The sequence below is a fragment of the Acanthochromis polyacanthus genome, chromosome 1 (assembly GCF_021347895.1).
Source record: "Acanthochromis polyacanthus isolate Apoly-LR-REF ecotype Palm Island chromosome 1, KAUST_Apoly_ChrSc, whole genome shotgun sequence".
Lineage (NCBI taxonomy): Eukaryota > Metazoa > Chordata > Actinopteri > Pomacentridae > Acanthochromis > Acanthochromis polyacanthus.
The window spans coordinates 11,117,895-11,141,752 of record NC_067113.1 but is presented as its reverse complement, the minus strand read 5'-3'; the positions used below and the strand labels follow the sequence as shown (position 1 = coordinate 11,141,752).

Here is a 23,858-nt window from a genome sequence, read left to right as displayed (position 1 = left end):
AAATGACAGTTACATCTTGTTCCCACAGATTTTCATGGTGCTAATTATTCTGTTCACTCTATGGACCCCCTGTGTTCAAAGGAAGGAAATGCAACTTTTATGGACTGTTGGAAACAAAACCACAGCCATGAGAGATACATAAATTTATCAAAATTTTGCTTTCTGGTTTTATGTAATAAGCTCATGGAGGATTACCCCTAAAACAAGACCAGTGGTGCATGATGGGAAATAAGAGGAGGCTGATGGATGAACATGATACACGCATTCTGTATGGAACACGGTGGAAGAGAGCCTAAGCTATTCTCTTTTTAGTTATTGTTTTACATAGTTTGAGTGTCAACATAGTCGAGCAGCTGCTTTACTTTGAGCTAATTCACTTTTCCAGCTTAATGCCACAGTTCTATCTCCCTCTGAAATTATCCGCAAAAGCTAACATTTTTACATCCTTGAGGCATATTCCATAAATGAAATGAGGAGATTCACAAACACACAGGAGAATATGGAGATTCCCATAGAAATGAATGGAGTTCCACTCGACTCGTACATGTAAAGAATAAAAGAGAATTTATGATTACGATGTCCTGCAACAACAACAAAAACTTTCAGAGAATATTCAAGGTTTTTTTTCCAGAAAATTTTCCCTCTGATTTTTTCTACTGAGGTGGGAGTCGTGGGCATTTAAATGAGATTATGTCATTACTTGGTTTGCTTCAAATAGATAATGAACATGATTCATACAAGCGAGGTCACCAAATCAAACACATCCAGCCAGTAGAAGAAAGAGAAAGAATGGGAATGAACTGAATGAACAGAGGGGAAAAAAATAAACAATGCGCAACTTCTGTTGGGTTTTTGTACCAAATTACCAAAAAGGCCCTAAAAATCTATTGTAAATAACTGCAAAACTATAGAAATAAAACCCTTTTATCATCCAGTATCACTATGATGAACTTATGGTTACAGAAGCCTCATGGGTTTAGGTTGATACTCTTATTCTAGTATGGCTAGGGACCCTTACTGGTTGGATTTGGGGATCTGAGGTCACTGCTGATACCTGGTGAGGCAATAAACAAAAAGCAGTGTTTCCCCTACCATTATATTAGGGGGGCGCCCCGCCCTCCCAACGGCACCCCCCGCCCCCCCAGAAGGTCAAGTTAAATTAAAATAATTGTTACTTTTTTACACGCAAACTTTAGTTTTCCTGCATAAAGGCCGCTCCACATGCTGTCCTGACAGCACTCGCTGCAGCACTCCACTGTGTCTACTCCCCCCTCCCTCCGTCTTGTAAACAGTCACACTGCCCCCCACCCCACAGTCACCACACACACAAACACTAGTTTGCAGTGGCGCGTCTCGTGTTTTACTTTCTACAACAAACTACGGCCAAAATATAGAGTTATTTCAGCCATAAAATAAAGAAGCAGAAGAAAAACCACCTCTGATGACAGTGACGCGCGCCATGAGGTAATTACGACCGTATAGCGGGGCCATGTGTTGTTGTTGTTCTCAATCGTGTAGGAGTGTTAAAAATGAAAAGAGAACGAAGGGAAGTGGGACCCGCGATGAAACTTCATAGAGATAAAAAAAAACAAAACGAAGACGCTCTTTTTAACAGCATGACTTCTTATGATGCAAAACTGGTCCTTTGAGACGACGTCTGTCATAATATTGGGCCTAAAATAAATAAAGTATTATTATTATTGTTATAATAAAATAATTAGATGAAGCCTTTCAACACCGTAACGTAAAAATGGGCTAAAAATGATTCACACGCTCAATAAGTGGTACAAAATGGTGAAAATTATATATTTTAATATCAGCGTGCGCGCACACGTGTACACACACACAAGCGTGAGCGCACATGTGAGCAGACTCCCGCCAGCGACTGTCGGAAAATGGCACATGAAAACAAAGCAAAATCTCAGCGTTTTTTAAACGCTCACAGTCACAGGGTGATAATGGCAACACCAGCCGCCCCTCTGGCTCTTCAACCAGTAGCACCCAGAGCAGCTCTGCCTCTCCCGGGCCAAGTGACAGCAGCCAAAGTTCTGCACGGCAAGCCCCCCCACCTGCCCCGCAGCAAAAGTCATCATCTCACCACCGCATGTCGGGCTTTGACCATAGACTGTATATATAGTGGACGTAGCATCTGGCTCCAGAATTGAAGCCAACCCGGAAGTGTCAAAAACTTGCAATATCACGCCGTCCGCTAGGGTTGGCTCCAAGAAGCTTTTTCTCCATAGACCCCAATTCATTTTTGGAAAAAATAAAATTTGATAGACTGATTTTCTACAGCTCAGGATTTTTTTCCCGTTAGTTTTCATGGTCAAAATGAGAGATCAGGTGGCCGATCTTAAAATAAATCAATACTGAATTTTAAATAAATCGTTAAAGTTGGCGGAGCCAGGGGGCGTGGCTATACTTGATAAAACATATTATGACTCAAATTCCTTATTTCGACTTTTTGTACGACGGCGACAACGACCGACGCGAACCCCCCCCCCAAGGCACCAATCCTAGGGGAAACACTGAAAAGTCAGGATGGAATTAAACACAAGTAAGAAGTAAACACAGAGCAGAGCTGAGCAGGAACAGAAGGAAAGGAGTGAAACCAGCGAACTGTGAGGAAACAGAAGGAAGCACATAAAAAAATCAATATCATTATCTTAACTGTTCATCTCTCAAACACACATACGCTCTATCTCTTTCTCTCACACACATTCACACAAAAACACAGTCATTTTCTATCACTGCACTTAATCCTCCCAGTGGCACATTCTGAGTTACTCTGCATCCTACCCAGTCATTTCTATGACTGACTGGGAGAGTATTTTAAGCCCGGTTTAGCACATAATTTGCAAGTTTAAAGTGTAAACTGACAAAATGATCCTGATATTCAGATTTTCTAACAAAGACAGAGTGATACTCTAAAGTATACAGTTAAAGTCCCATTTTGGTAGTAATTATGAAGTTTGAAACATGAACTAAAATGACCAAGATGCAAGTCTCCATCCATATTCATGAGGAGTAACATAGACAGTCCAGTTCCATGTACTGTTTTCATTCGGTGCCAATAAGACCGACTCGAACAGAACACAGAGCCAAGACAGCAGACTACGCTTCAAATATGGAAGCTGCTGAAAAGAAGACACTAAAACATGGATGCTTCACACATCTGTAACCGCAGAAGATCTCTCTCTGAGTGCTTCTCTAGTAACACAATGTCATCACTTATCATTTTATGCGATCACCAAAGTCTACATCCTGCCCATTGATGTGTCCAAGTGAATGTTTGCGAAAAATTTAGAGAAATTCCCTGAGTTTTCCTGAGCAATCACGATCACAAGAACGGACGGATGGACGAACAATAGCAAATACTCTGGCTGCAGCTGTTACCGGCATAGAGGCAGAAGAAGAGTTTTAAATGTAACCGAAATTTGATTTAATTAACTTTCCCAGTAGTAGTCTTGAATCTTACTCAAAGACTTAAATCCCTGTTTTTGACATCTGTTTGTGTTATTTTCCTGCATCTTTTCCAACAATACCTACTTTTCAAAGCAAACACTAATTTTAATGTATGAAACAAGACAATTTGTCAACGTTAAGACATCCAATAGGTCATCATCACTGGCAGAAGGTCATGATTCAGACAAAGTCAGCGTAGGAACATTATATACAGGGTGTCCCAAAAAAAATGCATACACACTTTAAATAACTGTAAACTAGGTGTTTATTATAATTTGCTTAATTTTCAACATGTAAAAGAATTTACAAACATCATTCTATTGTTTTGTCACCTCCTGTTGACCGTTCTGGTCCAGACACTGCCGACAACGTGAAGCGATGGAATAGCACACATCATGAAATAGTTCCCTTGGTATTTGCGTGCATTCACATTGAATGGTTGTTCTCAGTTCAGTGACTGTTGCAGGTCTCATTGCGTAGACTTTGTCTTTTAGGTATCCCCATAAAAAGAAGTCTAGTGGTGTGAGGTTAGTTGCTTATCAGCTGCTAAAAGGGACACACTGTATAATGTTTTATTGGTATCTTTGTCTGGATTACTGCTAACTTTACATTATACATGTCATTGTCAGAAACACTAAAAAAGACACAAGTTATTCCTGTAGTGGCCCCTGGCAGCCTTGGACTAGCCGTCATATGTGAGGGGGTGGCACACTGTAGCAGACCGTTGTGTAGTACTTCTGCCAGCTATAAAATGTTGCATAAGAGGGGTATAAATAAACTCTCTCCTGAGCACAGATGGCGTTGTAGAACACCTGTGGGTAAAGGGCTACACAAACCAGTTTCAAGCTGGTGGATTCTCAAACTACTCTTATCTTGAAGAAATGCAGACGAACATTAGTACTTAGTGTTAATATTTGAGTCTCCATGAGCTGGGAAGTGAATGTTGTTGTATTTTTTTAAAATAACCTGTTATACTACATGGCAAATAGACATGTGAGCGTTTAAATGTATGATGAGGGGTAAAGGCTTCACACAGTCAGTATTCTAGTCTATCCCCCAGGTTTTAAGGTCTGTCTAGTTCTTCATCAAAGTGGGAAAGCTAATTCTTTCTTGATCAGGCTTTATTGATCGGGCTTGGAAGCATAATCAGGATCAAACATAACCTTCTGACACAAATATGAAACGGAACACAATATCCTGCACAAAGGACAGCCAGCTACTGCTTTCAATGATAGTTCCCATTCATTGTGAGTAAAGCTGCACACTGAGAGCATGTGCTAAAAGACACTCCGCAGGATTCCTCACGCTTCCACGCCTGTGGGCGAATAACGCATGTTCACTGGAGTCCTTGTCACTGAAGCCAAGACTTCCACTGGCCAAGCTCCTCATTGGCTCCTCACACACATGAATCCAACAGACTTTCTTAAAGTTTCTGACCCAAACAAATCAAACTGTGACGAGAAGAATTATTTCTCTGCTTGGTGATGCTCAATCATAGTTTATTCACAGTTTTAAAGACAGCACGGTTCTAGGAAGTGTGTATTCGGTTCATCCATCCATCCATTCTCTATACACCGCTTTATCCTCACTCGGGTCGCGGGGGGTGCTGGAGTCTATCTCAGCTGACTCGGGCGAAGGCAGGGGACACCCTGGACAGGTCGCCAGTCTGTCACAGGGCTACATATACAGACAAACTGTATTCAGTTCAATGAAATTTTATTTATAAAGTGGAATTCACAACTTATGTCATCTCACATAGCATAACGAAGACCTAACAAACTTTAAACAGAGAAAATGAACAAATCTAAGGTTTCCTTTGAACATCCTTTCAGCAAGAACTCAATGGGAAGGAACAAAAACCTCCTCTTTATGTATGGGTATGGGGTAGAAGTTGACCGACTATCATTCAAGTTGAACAATGTCTCCAATTTTTAGTTTTTTTTAGATAATCAGTATAGCTATTTAGTTGGTTTGTTTTTAACTGATTTCTGATCAAATATATGAATTTCACTTTGTCTCCATTCCAGCTGCATCTCTGTGGGTTTGAGCAGAGTCCCTCCACAGCACTATTTAACTGGCTGCAGGTCAGGAGCAACAGCCAATCAGCACTGAGGAATAAATGCTGGAAAATTATTTTTTTTAAAACATGTTTTTAAGCATAAAGACATTTCAACAACATTTGGTGTTGGAGTTGTGTTAATATACACTCACTGGTCACTTTATTTGGGAAAAGGTTGGATCCCCTTTTGCCTTCAGAACTGCCATAATTCTTCATGTCATACCGTCAACAAGATGGTAGGAAGTATTCCTCAGAGATTTTGGTCCATATTGACATGATAGCATCGCAGAATTGCTGCAGATTTGTCGACTGAACATCCATGATCCAATCTCCCGTTCCGCCACAGCTAAAGGTTCTACTGGATGGAGATCTGGTGACTGTGGAGGCCGTTGGAGTACAGAGAACTCATTGTCATGTTCAAGAAAACAGTTTGAGATGCTCTGAGCTTTATAACATGAAGTATTATCCTGCTGGAAGTAGCATCAGAAGATGGTCCACTGTGGTCATTATGGGATGGAGATGGTCAGCAGCAATACTCAGGTGGGCTGTGGAGTTTAAACCATGATCAGTTGGTACTAAGAAGATATCCCCCACACCATCACACCACCGGCAGCCTGAACCGTTGATACAAGACAGGATGGATCCAGGATTTATGGTGTTTATTCTGATCATTTCAATGTTGCAGTTGAAATGGAGACTCATCAGACCACAAATGTTTCTCCAATCTTGTCCAGTTTAGGTGAGTCTGTGTGAGTTGTAGCCTCAGTTTCCTTTTCTTAGCTGACAGGAACTCAGTGTGGTCTTCTGCTGCTGTAGAACATCTTCTGCAAGGATGGACATGTCCTTCAGAGATGGTATTCTGCATTCCTTTGTTGGAACCAGTGGTTATTTGAGTTCCTGTTTCCTTTCTATCATCTCCAACCAGTCTGTTCATTCTCCTCAGATCTTCATATCAACAAGCTGCTCACTAGATATTTTCTGTTTTTGGACTGTTCTCTGTAAACCCTAAAGATGGTTGTGGTGAAAATCCCAGTAGATCAGCAGTTTCTGCAAAAAGTCACTTAAATCCCCTTTCTTCTCCATTCTGATGCTCGGCTTGAACTTCAGTAACTTCTCTTGACCACATGAATAAATGCATTGAGTTGCTGCCATGTGATTGACTGATTAATTATTTGTGTTAACAAGCAATTGAAGTGAAAACTCATTCTGGGGTCAGTTTCTATCACATCCAGAACAGGTTGCAATATTCCATGCTGCGCTACACCAAACTTAGAGACCATCTTTTAATGGTCACATTACAGCTGTGATGTCTGACCACATTCCTCTTGAAAGTTGGCTTTAATTTTCAAAGTTTCATGACTGTATCTTGTATGGTTATGATGCAATCATGGAGGTCCACAAACAGACAAACTTGTAAACAGCTGTCAAAGGACTTCATACTATTTTGCAATATTACAGCTGGTGTCTCCAGGATCACATTTTGCTATGATGGCACATGTAAACGGACAACAACACGAGCTAAGACATCACTTCACAGCTCGGTTCTGGTTGTAACAGGCCCCAGATGTAGAGTCAGAGAAATGTATCATAGAACAAGTTTTAAATCTCAAATGACTGAGGAATTCTGCATCCTCACCCCTGCATGTTTATATACAGTTATGTGACCTCAGGTGGCCTGCTTTGGTGCCTTATTTTTCATAAATGTTTAACAGGCTGACACTGCAAAAATGTAGAAAAATAATTGTAGCCTCTAATATTTTTATGTTTTCAAAAATATGAAATGCACAAAATGACACAAGACAGTGAGAAAGATGGTACCTCAGAGTGTGTAACAGGAACCGAAGTGATTCCAGCATTCACAGCAGTCCAGGACCGAGCGGTCAGAACACAAGCAAACAGCGGGTACAGATCTCCAGCTCCCAGTCTGCGGCTGTAACGTTCCATCCCAGACATGTCGCTGTTGATCAGAGCCTGCCACAGCCGACAGTAGTCTAGCCTGAAGTCTGGCTGCAGGACCTGAGGGGAGAATGAGCGATTAGACGACATTTTATTTGACTTTCTATCTTACTGATATCAGGTAAACTGAACCAGGGAAGTTTCTATGTTAGAGTCATTTAATATACAGAACTGGAGGACTGGAGGACATTTTACGTCCCACCCATCAAATTTCAAATAATCCATGTACAAAATACTAAAACATGCACTTGTTGTGTAAATTTACTTGTCCTGAGACCAAATCCATTAAAAAAAGAATGTTTGAGAATATTTCTTAAAAGTAACAAATAAGTCAAATAAGTTCCCGTGCCACTAAAATCAAAACGTAATAACCAACTTCAATTTTTTCCTTTGTTTTAGTGCAAAAAAAGTAGTTTCTTCCAAGGTTCTCATTCAATTAATCATGTTTTTGCAAAACATTATAAAGAAACTGAAATTTCTTAAGTTCAATAAGTTTAATTTCAGCAACATTCAGCCTCAGTTTATCATTTCCACATTACAACTTCCAGATCACAGAGTGTCTGCAAAGGAACACAACATTCAGTCACAGCTATCTGGAACTGAACTGAATGATGTAGTATTTTACAACTTGTCAAGATCTAGAGATTATTTTAAATTTATATATATACATCTGTGTAATAATCCTGACACACCTGAACTGAAATATCACACAAACTAAATGGGAAGTATTAAGGAGGAAGGTTAAGTTATCCCCCTGCCCAGTAAATGTAGAAAATGTATGCATAAAATATAGATAAAAGTTGTGGCAGTGCAGTGGAGAAATGCAAAATAGCAGTGACTTTTACTGAAACATAGCAGTTAATGCCTCCTCTGTCATTTTTATACTTTCCAAAGTCGTCCAAAGGTTTGACACCCCGGGTTAAAGCATCTAAATTATTGATGAGACTAAATGACCACAGCCAATAACACAATAAACACACAACTCTTTATACCAGTGTGTATTTTCCCCCTAACCTGCCTGTGAAAGGAAACTGCCAAACTCCACATCGAATATTATGTGGATTGGTTTTTTTTTTATCATTTTCTGTAACTCCTTCTGTGCAGGTTTCTGTTTAAGAATTCTAAATCTTTTGGAGGCTTGAAATGCAAAGATTTGTTGATTTTTGCACAATCAACAAACACATATTTATTTGTTGGTTGTGCAAAGATAAAAGCTTCATCTTCATACAGAGTTCGTCCCGTAGGCAATTCTCATGTAATTACAGGTTTAATTTATCTTTTCATCAACTAGCAATCATCATAGTTTAGACAGCCTGAATAAAATGTGTTAAAATAATAATCAAATGTAAACACATCTTCACTATTCATGGATTCAACAGGAACACAAAATAACAAATCTCATTTTTCTCTTAATGCGTTTCTTTTTCTTTAGTCGCTCCCTCAGCTAAGAACCCTCGACCACTTCCAGACCAACAGCAGCACTTTGAACACATCCTCAGTGTGTAGCATTCAACTGGTAATGACACTGGAAATGACAGTGTGTGTGTTTGTGTGTGATGACTAGATTAATATTCTACTCTAAAATGACAGCTGATTCACAAGTCATTAGGAATAAATTGGTGCCATTATGGTCCGAGGGAAGTCTGTGTGTGTGTGTACATTGTGTGTCAAAAAATGATGGAGTTGCATGTTTATTACTAAAATCTCTTCATGAATACAGGAACAAGCAAGAAAAAAAAACATGTAAGACGTGTGGATGTCTGTATCAGCCAGGAGACGTTTGTAAGAGCGTTAACAATCAAAGAGCTAGCATGTGTGTGTGTGTGTGTGTGTGTGTGTGTGTGTGTGTGTGTGTGTGTGTGTGTGTGTGTGTGTGTGTAGAACATGGGAGCACACATATGCTCCTGTATGATTAGGGCCGTGGTGCATTCAAACACACTGCACTCTGCTAAGAACAACATCAAATGAGTTGTTTATCAAAAAGCTTTTATCGTGCTGCAGCGCTAATAAAACTGTGTGTCTGCCTGTGGAAGTGTGTGTGTGGTCCGTGTTTTTTCACAAGCATCCCGCCTGTGTGTTTGCTGATCTACCTATTTACTCAAGGCCTCAGCCCGCGGCATGAAAAATGGACCGCAATATTAGAACAAATGGTATTTTCTTTATGTCCGGGCAGCCTGCAGATTTCCCACCTGATACAGGCCGTGATCGAGCAGAACGATCTCGGTCTTCTTGCTCTGGGGACACTTTCGGACCAACACGTTGCCGGGGTGGGGGTCACAGTGAACGAAGCCATGGACAAAGATCATTTCACTGTATATCTTACCCAGGTTCTCTGAGATCTGAGGAAAAGGAGAAACAGATTTCACAAAAACTGAGAAGAAACAAAGGAAACAAAAACAAAATTCTAGAGTAATTGATCTTACTGCTGTGGTCTAAGCATCACTAACTGTGACAATGTTAGTTTATTAGTGTTATTCTTATTTATGGTTTTTGTACATAGTGGTAAATATTTGAATATGGCCACCATACACAATATTCTCAAACATGTTTAAATAAATCTCCTATCCAGACTTCATTCCTGATCTTTAATAAATAAACTATTGTTCAATAGTCTGGGCTCATCCAGATAACCCCATGTTCTCCATGTAAACTCACACTTTTATCCATGTGCTAACATAACTACAAGGGTTTTCTAATCATCAATGAGCCTTTCAACACCATTGGCTAACACAATGTAGCATTAGAACACAGGAGTGATGGTTGCTGTAAATGTTCCTCTGTACCCCTATGGAGATATTTCATTAAAAATCAGCTGTTTCCAGATAGAATAGTCATTTACCACATTAACAATGTCTACACTGGATTTATCATTCATTTCATGTTATCTTGACTAAAAAAAGTGCTTTCCTTTCAAAAATAAGGACGTTTCTGAGTGACCCCAAACTTTTAAACAGTAGTGTTTAACGTAGCAGTCCTAAACTGGTGTTTTGGCGCGAGCTATTGCGCGATATTGCGATATTTCGGAACGAGATTTGCTTTCTAGAGTCCTGAGATTTGGATACAGACCACAACAAAGAGCGATCGCCAGGTAATGTGGAGGTTTTCGTTCACTTCTCATCTCTAGTATGTTGTGGGACACTCACTGAGACTATCCGAGCGGGTCAGTGTGGGGGAAAAAAGCACGTTAGGGCGGACTTTGACACGGGAGGGCAAGTTGCCCCATACTTTTCGCTAGCTGAGCTGGTAGCTGAGCTTCGAAGCTGCCTGTCTGGCTAAATACTGGAGCTATGTCGAAAATTCATTTCTCCATCACTCACATGTATGAAATGACATGTGAAAACAGACCTCAGGTTGAAAAAAACCGAAGTTCCCCTTTAAGTTCAATACAAAGACAGAAATGTGGGGAAGGAGGAAAGACTACATTTCAGCTCCATAACACTGTAACAGCTTATTTGAAGTACAACAATTTTCAAAATAAAGATTTTGGAAAAAAAAACAACTAAAAATTCTGCTCTTTTCCATCACCATAACTGAGATATCATGACTGCCTGATCTGAGACCAGCAGTCATGTGACAAATATCAGGACTTCAGAGCTAAACTGTGTGCAGTGTTTCCAGAGAGCAGAGAGGAGATGCATGGAAACAGACTAAAGAGTTTAATAGTAAAATATCTACAGCATGCTGAGACATGTTGTCCTGTATTAATACACCTAGAACTACTTGGAAAAGTGTTGCATGTGTGGAAGTGCTGCAATTTTTGTTAAATAAACAATCAAAGTAGTACAGCTTTTGGTTTTTATACAGTGCTTATCATAAGTATTTACCCCCTTTGATATTTTACCCTTTTATTGCTTTCATAAATCAATCATGGTCAATAAAATGTAGCTTTTTTAACAAAAAAATTATTGGAAAAAACTCTTTAATGTCAAAGTGAAAACAGATTTCTATAAAGTAATGTTAATGAAAGAAAATTATATAAATGAAAATAATTGTTTGCAAAATTATTCATCCCCTTCAAGTCAGTATTTCGTAGATGCACCTTTGACTGGAATCACAGCAGTGAGTCTGTGTGGATAGGTCTCAGTCAGTCTTGCACATCTGCCCACTGCAATTTTGCTCCATTCTTCTTTGCAAAACTGCTCAAGCTCTGTCAGGTTGCATGGGTATCGGGCATGAACAGCCCTTTTCAAGTCCAGCCACAAACTCTCTATAGGATTGAGGTCTGGGCTTTGACTCGGCCACTCCAGAACATTTACCTGCTTCTTTTTTAACCATTCCTGTGTAGCTTTTGCAGTATGTTTTGGATCATTGTCTTGCTGGAAAATAAATCTTCTCCCAAGACGTAGTTCTCTTGCAGACTGAAAAAGATTGTCCCCCAGGATTTCAGTGTATTTTGCAGCATTCATTCTGCCCTCTATCTTTACAAGCATTCCAGGTCCAGTTGCTGAGAAACATCCCCACAGCATGATGCTGCCACCACCATGCTTCACAGTGGAGATGGTGTGTTTTTGGTGATGTGCAGTGTTTGGTTTCTGCCAAACATGACGTCTTGTCTGATGGCCAAAAAGCTCAATTTTGGTCTCATCAGACCAAAGAATCTTCTTCCACTTGACCATGGAGTCTTCCACGTGCTTTTTGGCAAACTCTAGTCGAGATCTAATATGACTTTTCTTCAACAGTGGCTTTCTCATTGCCACTCTCCCATAAAGCTTTGACCGGTGAAGAACCCGGGCAGCAGTTGCTACATGCACAGTCTCTCCCATCTCAGCAGCTGAAGCTTGTAACTCCTTCAGAGTAGTTGTAGGGGTCTTGGTGGCTTCTCTCACTAGTCTCCTACTTGCACGGTCACTCAGTTTACGAGGGCGGCCTGATCTAGGCAGATTCACACAAGTGCCATATTCCTTCCATTTCTTGATAATTGATTTCACTGAACTCTGGGGGATGTTCAGTGCCTTGGAAATTTTTTTGTAACCATCCCCTGAATTGTACTTCACAATAACCCTTTCCCTGAGTTGCTTAGAGTGTTCTTCTGTCTTCATGGTGTAATGGTAGCCAGGAATACTGATCAACCACTCTCTGGACCCTTCAGACACAGGTGTTTTACAACTCAACCACTTGAAACACACCCACACCACTCAGGTGATCTTCATTTCACTAATTGTGAGACTATTGGCAACAATTTGATGGACCTCTATTGAATTAGGCCATTAAATTAAAAAGGGGGTGAATAATTATGCAGTTATTTTTATTTATATAATTTTCTTTCATTAACATTATAGAAATCTGTTTTCACTTTGACATTAAAGAATTTTTTCCAATACATGTTTTTGTTAAAAAAGCTAAATTTTATTGACCAAGATTGATTTATGAAAGCAATAAAAGGGTAAAACATCAAAGGGGGTGAATACTTGTGATAGGCACTGTATTTTAGGATTCATGCTGGTAGAACTTTATCCCACTAAAGATAACCTGTTTGAGTTCTCTCTACGTCTAGCCGGGGTTCTGCTGTTTCCATGGAGGTGTTGGACTCAAATAAGTGGAACAGAATCAAACAACACCCAGAAATGTTTTGGAGCTCGGAGGGCTAAAACTAAGCTCAGAGACATATTGAAGCCTTCTAAGACATGATAGAAACCTCAGTTCATTTATTTACATCTCTGTTAATTGTTCCCTCTGCAGCAGCTCTTCATGGGATCCAAAATAAACACAGTATCCCGTGTAAGCATCATATGTTTAAACTCACTGAACAAACAGTGAATAATATCTCCACTACACATAGCATATTAAAGCCATATCTGGAAGAGTCTCCTGTATTGTGTGATTAATTAAACTGCGCTGGGCTTACAGCAGCAGACTATGACCTGTCCTTACCTACAATGTTTCTGACTGTGGATGCTTCAAACTGCAGCAGCTGGAAGCAACACTGAAGGAGAAAAATGTGAATGTGGTGCTTCTAATTAAACTTTCACTAAGCTCCATATTTTCCTCTTGTGTACTCGCTAATTTAATTTACTGGATTCAACCAGAGCATTTAAACTGTGTGGATGTGATTCATGGTTAGTCAGAGCGTTCGTGCTGGTGGATGCCTCCAGAGGAGAAAATAGGGCACAGGGTGTTCACGAGCATGTGCATGTGCATGTGTATGTGCATGCACAGTGTGAGTCCCTGGATTTGTGCAGACCCTCTTTGACACCAAGATATCAAACTACAGCCGCAGAGGAAACAACCTCAGCGTAACCCAGGAGCACTCTGCACTGGACACCAACAACATCCTTCCAACAGTCCTTGGAAGTAGAGGGGTCAACCTCAATGTCCTCACAATGCACAAATGTCCTCACACTGCTTTACAAACACAAGCCGACAGACACAGTTATATAGCAGGAGAGCAGAGAGCCAACAAATGGTCTCAGGGAGGAATGGGCAGACGCTAATGGCCGTTAATTAGAGCTGCACAGATTGACAGTGGAGAGAAAGAGAACAGAAAATCATTATTTTACTACCAGATTTCAAACAGAGATGATTCCACAGCGACTAACGGCCCCATTCGGCCTGAAATAACCCTTTTGTCTGGTTTTAACAACATCTGAATTGTCCCAGTGCTCTCTCTTTTGTTTTAGCCCAAATCTCATAACTGTTTCTCAGGCCAGGCCAGCGGATTCAATTTAAATACTAAGTCTGCATCTATTGCTAGATGTATGCAGAATCCACAGACATCCACAGAGAAGGACAGTATTTAGTTCAGGTTGTGGAAAGCTTGAACTTTATTGATGAGTCTCTTCTCATATACACTGCTCAAAAAAATTAAAGGAACACTTTGAAAATACATCATATTTCAATGCGGGGGAAAAACAAACTGGATATTTACATTGATATGGACTGGATAATGTGTTAGGAATGAAAAGATGCGACATTGTTTGATGGAAATGAAAATTATCAACCCCCCAGGAGGGCTAAATTCAAGACATTCCAACATCAAAGTGAAAAACTGATGTGGCAAGCTAGTCCATTTTCTGAAATTCATTGGCAGCAACTCAAAATGGTATTCAGTAGTTTGTATGACCTCCATATGCTTGTATGCAGCCTGACAATATCGGGACATGCTCTTCATGAGATGATGGATGGTGTCCTGGGGTATCTCCTCCCAGATCTGTACCATGGCATCACTGAGCTCCTGGACAGTCTGAGGAGCAACCTGATGATGTTGGATGGAACTAAACATAATGTTCCAAAGGTATTGTATTGGATTTAGGTCAGGTGAGTATTGGGACCAGTCAATGGTATCAGTTCCTTCATCCTCCAGGAACTGCATGAATTTTCTTGCCACACGAGGCCAGGCATTGTCGTGCACCACAAGGAATCCAGGACCACTGCACCAGTGTAGGGTCTGACAATGGGTCAAAGGATTTTATCCTGATACCTAAAGGCAGTCAGAATGCCATTGTCCAGCCTGTAGAGGTCTGTGTGTCCCTCAATGGATATGCCTCCTCAGACCATCAGTGACTCACCACCAAACCGGTCATGCTAAACCATGTTATAGGCACCATAACGTTCTCCACGGCTTCTCCAGACCTTTCCATGTCTGACATGTGCTCACGATGAACCTGCTCTCATCTGTGAAAAGCACAGGGCACCATTGGCAGACCTGCCAATTCCTGTGTTCTATGGCAAATGTCAACTGAGCTCCACGGTGCCGGTCAGCGAGCACAGCAGGCACTAGAGGATGTCAGGCCCTCAGACCACTCTCATTACATCTCTTTCTGATTGTTTGGTCAGAGACATTCCCACCAGTAGCCTGCTAGAGGCCATTTTGTAGAGCTATTGCAGTGCTCATCCTGTTCCTCCTTGCACAAAGGAGCAGATAGCTGTCCTGCTGATGGGTTGAGGACCTTCTACAGCTCTGTCCAGCTCTCCTCGAGTGACTTCCTGTCTCCTAGAACCTCCTCCATGCTCTTGAGAATGTGCTGGCAGACACAGCAAACCTTCTGGCAATGGCACGCATTGATGTGCCATCCTGGAGGAGTTGGACTGTCTGTGGAACCTCTGTAGGGTCCAGGTATCGCCTCATGCTATCAGTAGTGACACTTACCCTAGCCCAGGGGTCAGCAACCTTTAACACTCAAAGAGCCATTTTGACCCGTTTCCCACAGAAAAGAAAACACCAGGAGCCGCAAATTCCTTTTGGCATTTAAAATGAAGACAACGCTGCATATATCTTTTTTTTTTTTTTTACCTCTATGCCCTTGTTAATCAGTCGTGATTACTTAATTACAAAGCCTCTAATTCGATAGATTCATTTTTTAATTGTGTCCTTCCACTAATATGTATCTTACTTGGTTAATGTCATTTTTGCTCCTTACGTAATGTTAGCTGGAAATCAATATTTTGCGAATGTCTATTTAACTTGTAAAATCTATTTATCTATTTATCTTAAGCTAATAACTTTTCTCCGGTAAGTCGCTGCCCTATTTTTCCAAGACGACACTCCTCTGACTCTCTGACCTGCTGCCTGGATGTGACATCGAGCCGTGTTCTTACGAGTAACGTGTATTACCCTATCATGAGTACTTTTGACTCAAAGACGTGTCTTTCTTGGAGTGGAGCTTTAATATACAGCCTTGCCATTCTTGAGTACAAAACGATGTGAAACTACAGGCGTTGCTTCTCCAGGAGTAAAATTTTAAAAAAGGCATGAAACGTGTGGGAATCGGAAGCTCCGTGTTGTCTCTCTTCATCAGCTTTGCGCTCTCATGTCACAGGCACACCACATCCGGTGGAGTGATACGTCAAAGTAAGAGCGGTAATTTCACAATAAAATTCTCTCTATTAAAATGCATTGAAACGCGCCTGAAAGGCAGAACAATGTATTTTCCAAAGTTACAGGGAGCCACAACAGAGGGCTGAAAGAGCCGCATGCGGCTCCGGAGCCGCGGGTTGCCGACCCCTGCCCTAGCCAAATGCAAAACTAGTGAAAAACAGTCAGAAAACATTAGGAAGGAAAAAAATGCCAGTGGCCTTCACTGAAAAAGTCATTCCTGTTTTGGGGGTTGTCTCATTGTTACCCCTCTCGTGCATCTGTTGTTAATCTCATGAACACCAAATCAACTGAAGCTGACTAAAAACCTCCTCTTTTACTTACTTGACCAGATCAGTATTCCACATGTTTGACTGATTTGATGCAATACTTAGATTAAAAAGTGTTCCTTCAATTTTTTTGAGCAGTGTACTTTCATGGATTTGAACTTAGCTTTATGTACCAAAGAAAATGATGAAAACAGCAGCATAAAAATGGAAAAACAGCCTGAGAGGGAAGTTTACCGCTCTGCTTCTGAACACTACAAAAATAATCAGTTGACAGTTCTGATGTTTCAGATGCAGTTTGCATTAATTGCTAATTTACAATTACAGTGTTCAGGTTAACATTTGTAAAACAACATCACAAAAATTTGATTATAAAAAAGTTCTGAAACAAAGCAGGGCACTGCACCGATCTACCAGTGCATGCAAGTGTCCATTTTTTTAGTAAACTACTTTAAAATGTGAATATTTTGATTCTGTTTTCCTTATTGGTCTGACAGAGGATAAAATTATCATTTTTTTTCCAGACTAGTAAAACTATTCCACACAGATTTTGCCATTTACTCCAAACAAAGTGCAGAAACCTTTCAAATGGCACCAGCACCCTGAGGCTCTATGACATGCAGGAACTGGTTGGACAGGTTGTTGCAAACGTCTTGGAGAACTTGCCATGTTCTTCTAGTCTGTCTTCTGACTCCATGATGTGGTGATCAGAGCTCTGTGGACTCACTGTGTCGTGTTGCAGAACTGATCTGGGAGCAGATGCCTCCCTGCTGGCTTTGCATGACGAATATGAATCTAAACGTGTAAAACGTCTACACCGTGCTGTATCTGCTGACCCTCTTCTTTATCAGGTGAGCCTTCGACACTCCACTTCATCCTCTCTGATTGTTGTAGATCAACATGCGACTCCGCTGAGTTTCCATTTGATTGGTTTTGTCTTCTGCACCTGAGACGCATTTGGTTTCCGCTTCAGTGATTTATTGTTTACTTTCTGTAACAGACGCTTCAGTTCAGCAGGTAACTCAAACTTTATCTGCTGGTATGACAGAAACCAGACTTCCTATCGTCTCCCTGGTAGAGTTCATTTCATATGAGGATAAAAAATTAAGCTAAAAATTTAATTTGACATTAGACACACCACCACATGGAAAGACGGAGGATGCAAATACATAAATACTCCATGGTAAACACTATCTGAACAAGAGTAAAGACCAAAAAATAATAATAAATGTGACTGAGAATGATGGGTTCATTGATGGGGCAAATACGTCTCAGGGCTTTATGTAACTGTAAGGTGTAGTGATTACGTGTTGATGAGAATCAGCTGTAGTTGTAAACAAACTGGAGAGTTTTAAAGAGATCATGGATTAAGTGATGGTGGAGAAGAAAGGACACCATCACTGACTTGGGCAGGTTAAACTTCTTGAGCTGCAGTAGGAACCGCAGCCTTCACTGGGCCCTCTTGGCGACTGATGTTCTTCTTTAGATCCTGGGTGATCACGGTCTCTATGGTGTGAACCAGGTCGTCACATAAGGTGACGGTGCTTCTTCTGGAGTCCACCTCCGTGTACCAGGTCAGAAGACGGTCAGACTCCCACCTGCAGCCAGTTTCACCCACAGGAAACCAGTAAGGGTGGTGTCTCCTGCAGACTTCAGGAGTTCAACAGACCAGTGACAGCCTGTAAAGCGGTTCTTTTCTATCATACAGTAAGGGTCATTCCAGGACCGGAGGACATTCTACGCCCCACCCATCAAAATTCAAATAATGTAGAAAATACTAAAGCATGCAGTAGTTGTGTAAATGTTCTTGTCCTGAGACCAAATAAAAAAAAAAAACTAAGAGAAAAGAATGTTTGAAAATGTTTTTTAAAATACCAAATAAGTCTGGAGTTCCTCCTAAAATGTCTGTTTTTTTCTGTTTTATTTTTTTCATTGATGTCTCTTGTAATTGTGGGATTTTTTTAATCAAGATAATATTTTAACCTCTTCAGACCTGCCATCCACATATGAGGACGTGTTTTTTTTTTTTTTTAACCAAAAGAGCGTATTGTTAATACTACTAGTAGTACTAATATTACTACTTCTATTCCTAATAATACAACTACAAATAATAATAATAGTAATAACAATAACAATGTAAATCTAGTAATACATAATGTAAATGTAATAAACAATAATCAAGTATTAGATATTATCCAATTATTCTATTTATTGGTTACTCCTTATCTCAAATAACGAGAAAAAAACTAAAATGCAAGCCCAACCAACACTCGGGTCTTAGGAGGACAAAATAATAATTATTATAGATGGAACATGTCCCACGACATGTTAGCAGAACCTATTTAGCTGGTAGAAGGAGAAGAAAACAGTGAATCACATGAAATGCTGGAATTAACATCATGAAACAGTGTCCCTAAAGAATGAATAGAGCAAAGCTGTATCCTCTCTTCTATTTTCCATCTTTTCATCCATTGTCAGCCTTGATTGAACGTCTCACTCTATCTCATATTATCAGGATCAGACTAATTCTTTGGACTGTTTTCCATCACTCAGTTTGTCCTCTTGGTCAGCAGTAACAGCTAGCTAAATATCTAGCTTCTACTGCTGAGAAAAAGATCACATTAGCATGGATTAGAGTAGGGTTAGCAAACAGCACAGAAAACATGGAATAAAAATGAGCCAATCAATACCTATTGATCGATATGGAGCAGAACACTGGAAAAGAGAAGGCAGATTTTTTAAATATTTACCCTAACACTTTTTAAATATTTAGAAGTCCAACTCTATTTATTATATTAAATTAAAAGAATGTGCTACACATTTTAAAAGCCAAAGCCCCAATACTGTGAAACACTGGAACCATTGAGTTTTATGATTATAGTCCATCCAGTCATATCTGGAATCTTTCCACTATGAGGCTGGGTGGGGTGCAAAAAGAAAAAAAACAATCATAGCAAAGCAATACCACGTTCTGATCACATCAAGAGCTCGAGTTCGGACTATTTGGGTCCTCATCCATCTTGTGATTTTACACACACACACACACACATACACACACGATCCTGCATGCACCACTGCCACCTCATAATTCTATTTGTCCACTGTGTGTGTGTGTGTGTGTTGTGTCCTCTATCTATCATGTCAGCTGTCTTCTAACACTCATCATCACTGCTTAATGCTCACATTAATTTGTGTCACATGTGTCCCTTACAGTGATTGTGTGTGTGTGTGTGTGTGTGTGTGTGTGTGTGTGTGTGTGTGTGTGTGTGTGTGTACTGAGATGTGTTCATGTGTTTTGTGTGTTTCAGAGGACAGTAACAGCACAACTATCAATTTCAGCTTTCATAACCACACATGGCATCGTCCTCCAGCGTTGGATTTTAGACTTCAACATTTGAAGATGACATCTGGGGTCATTCAGTTTCTGGCAGCCTTTTTTAAACTATAAAAGTCAACATTTTAAAGACCACCTAAGGTAAAAATGCATTTATTTACAGTCTAAACATGTCCCTGTGGTGTTATTTATTTGCTGGGAGACAAATCGTGGCTCCATTCACAGATATGCACAACGTTAAGGACACAGCAGTTCTACTGAAGCCATTTTAAGGCAATCACGGGTTATTTTTATAGAAAAAAAGCATTGAAATATTAGACATGCTTGACACAGAGAGTTTGGTTTGTAGTGGTTGAATTTAAAGTCTAGGGGCAGACTTCACAAGATAACAGAAAAACTCAAACTATGAAAACACAAAAAACCCAGATGTAAATAAAAGGACAATATTTCCAGGAGAATAGAGGATCCATACCTGCATTTTGTTTATTCCCCCTGTCCGATGGCTGTTTCCTGTGTATGTTGTGAGGTTGCACTGAGACTGATGAGGTCAGAAAGGTACTGATTGACTGTTAATTGGCATTTAGTGGTGTACTTTTAACTTCTTTATTTAAAACCTGAACAGTATTTACATGAATATTCTCAACAACTGCAGAACTTGTAGTAATCTTCTATTCTTTGTTAGCTGATAGCAGATCACAGAAGGTAAAAACAGTTGCTCTCAGTGTTTCTGTCCTTCCTTCATCCACACTCTTCCACTGTCACAAATGCATGCTTTAGTTTACTGAAAGGCAGCGTGCCATGAGAGACCTGCGACACATAAGGAATGAATGATGGCGATCATACCTGAAGACACCCGAGGCTGACGCTGGTGTTTGTTTCCACAGAAAGCCTTTCAACCCTGTTTTAAGTCATGTGTGTCACACGTCTGGTGAACACACACATTTCAGTTTGAATCAATCCAGCTGTGTGACAGTTAGTGTGTCACTTGTTCTATTAGCATGCTAATGAGACCCACAGCTTGTTTTCTTCTGTTGTATGCGTGTAGCTACAGTGACCACATCACAGATGACCTACACAGAATACTGCGCCTGAAGGCATCATGTGTTGAGACATGAGGGCTGCTAATGTGCATGTCTAATAGGACCTGTATTATCAATCAATAAACTATTACCAGTCCAGACCAACGAGCAGCAGGCCGTACCTCGTTGACGTTGATGTGATGCTTCTTCATGTAGTCCCTGTCATTGACCTGCCCTCCTTCTGCAAACTCCATGGTCAGGATCCTCCTGGTGGAAAGATCCCAGTGGATCATAGGGATCTGTGGAGAGTCCAGCAGAGGAGGGAGAGACCAGTATGTAAGATGTTGGTGTTTTTCTATACATTCTTGTTCATTTTCAGCAATGTCACATATTGTGTGATTGTATTAGCCTAGCCATGCTACACCCATGTTTCTGACGGCACAAGGGTCTAGGGAAGCTCGACAGGGAGGGAGGCGGGCTAAAAGGTTGTCTATCAAATCCCTCTGCAGCAATTGGGTAGGTATACAACCAATCAACGCAACGAATAGGCTGACGTAGTTCCGAGAGCGCCGGCGGATTGTGGCTAAGTCCCGTTAGCTTCCCAACCAGCGGAGCCGCGGAGCCAACTGGTATATTAAGGATTTGCCATATCCCGTCGGCATAAGTCCAAATACGTCTTTCTTCTCAATGAAACACTTCAGTGCCGTCCTTTGTTTATCTTTCAAGTTGAATTTTAGCTTCAAATCTTTAAGGGCTGTGGCCAAAGCCGAGTCGAAAGATAACTGTTTATTGTGCGCCGGTTGTTTCTGTCAGAATCGTCACGCCTCTGTCGTCACTTAGTTACCCCCGCCTTCTGACTCTGCACTTCATGGTGATTGGTCCGGCCAGTTTTAGGAGCATCCAGCCTCGAGCCTTATGGAGGGTAACTAGACCCTCCCTGGCAGAGAATTAAATTCGTTGCCGTGGGCTGTCTAGCGCGGCTAGGCTATGATTGTATGTTTTCACTAGATGTTCTCTTACAGATATGCATTACTTTACAGGGTTGAATTTTGACAGCTGTTTTAAGCAAAACTGCTCATTTGTATTTATTTGTCCAATTTTTTAACACTAGTATAGTATTAAGTACTTTAAATTGGTTTACTAATGTGTTCCAAAGGTTGACTGAGACATCAGAGTGAATGCTGGACCTGGATAGATGGACTGAGAGACTGACAGATAGGTTATAGTCCAGAGAAAAGTTTTTCAGCACATGTGAGCGAGCTGCTCAGGTAGATCCAGGATATTTATATGAAGGAACCTGGATTACGGGAACATTGTAGCCATCTGTGAGGACTGGATTAACTCTGGACTGCATATCACCTCAGGTTTCTTCACATCCACCTTAAGTTAGTAAGCGTCACACCTGCCCACGAAATGTGACTTTAACGTAATAAATGATGTGTTTTGTTCTCTGTGTAATAAAGCAAGAACAGTGAATAGAATAGCGGAGTCTTCAAAACGTTTCACGATGACATGTGTGGGTAAACAGAACCAGGGAGCTAACACACCCTCAGGGTTCCTGTATTCATACATTTGGGTCAAATGCTGCCTGATTAACCTGTTGGACTAGTTAGACAAAGAAAAGATAAATGGATCTGATTAAATATAATGAAGTAAACAAACATAATAAGTGAAACCAGTGTCAAATCCCTTCCAAGGTGGCATTCTTACTATAGAGAAGATGTAAATGGAGTGAAGATGCATTGAATCAGAGTTTCTGCAGACATAGGAGGACCGGTTTTGATAACCTGAGTATTGCATCTTGTCTGCCATCTGTTATAAACAGCTTCAGAAATTCCTCTCCATGACACACTGACTAGTTTTTATCCACAATGCTAAGATTATGGAAGTGTTTGTGTGTCTTTTTTATATTGTCACTACTGAGTGAATTTTGTGAAACATACACTATTCTTCAAAAGTTTGGGGTTATCCAGACATTTCCATGTTCTCCATGAAAACTCCCACTTTTATCCATGTGCTAACATAACTGCACAAGGGTTTTCTAATCATCAATGAGCTTTCAGCACCATTGGCTAACATAATGTAGCATTAGAACACAGGAGTGATGGTTGCTGGAAATGTTCCTCTGTACCCCTATGGAGATATTCCATTAAAAATCAGCTGTTTCCAGCTAGAACAGTCATTTACCACATTAACAATGTCTACACTGGATTTATCACTCATTTATTAGTATCTTCATTGGGGATAAAACTGCTTTTCTTCAAAAATAAGGACATTTCTAAGTGACCCCAAACGTTTGGATGGTAGTGTATGATAGATTTTTTATTTCATGTATGTTCTCTACCCACTTGGATCAGCAGCCTAATGATGGTAAACTGTTCAAACCACTCTTTCTGCTCATCTCTACTGGGATTTTGTTCTTCTTTGTGATGATCTCTAGATGTTTGAGGTTGAAGGCTTCCTGTCCATCCCTCTGGTCTTTAGTTCCTCCACAGATTTTCGATAGGATTCAGGTCTGGACTCTGATTGGTTCACTCCAACATGTTGATACCGTTTTCTGCTCACATGTTCTCGACCACTTTGCTGAATGTTTCAGATCTCTGTCTTGTTGGAAGGTCTAGTGCTGCCCAGGACATGTTTTTTTCTGCAGACTGCCTTGTGTTTTCTTTCAGAATCTAAATGTCATCCTCTCTTCTCATGATGCTGTTTGCTTTGACAAAGTTACTGATCAGCTGGAAAACATCTCCACAGTATCACATTCCCTGCACCTAGTCTGACTGTGGGCTTGACATTTTAGGTTTGAACGGCCAAATGACTCAATTTTCATCCAATACAACCACAGAACTGATGACCAAAAGCTTTCTTCTTTGTCCAGGTGAGCTTTTATGTGTCTTAAATAAAGGGAGTCCTTCTTGTCCTCCATCCATGGAGACCAGCCGTGTTCAGA

The 23,858-nt window shown here is 40.5% G+C and overlaps 1 protein-coding gene across 4 annotated transcripts in view; it reads right to left on the bottom strand.

Moving 5' to 3' along the window:
* Positions 1-23,858, bottom strand: part of adck1 (aarF domain containing kinase 1) — a 430,485-nt gene that overhangs the window by 331,415 nt on the left and 75,212 nt on the right. For all 4 annotated transcript variants that reach the window (XR_007938328.1, XR_007938304.1, XM_022199420.2 and 1 more), the window contains 3 exons: positions 21,094-21,210; positions 9,670-9,819; positions 7,343-7,540 (listed from right to left, as the gene is read on the bottom strand). Coding sequence is in view for 2 of the 4 variants with exons in the window: in XM_022199420.2 (XP_022055112.1) it covers positions 7,343-7,540; positions 9,670-9,819; positions 21,094-21,210 (465 nt within the window). In the remaining 2 variants the exon portion in view is untranslated. The remainder of the gene's footprint in view (positions 1-7,342; positions 7,541-9,669; positions 9,820-21,093; positions 21,211-23,858) is intronic.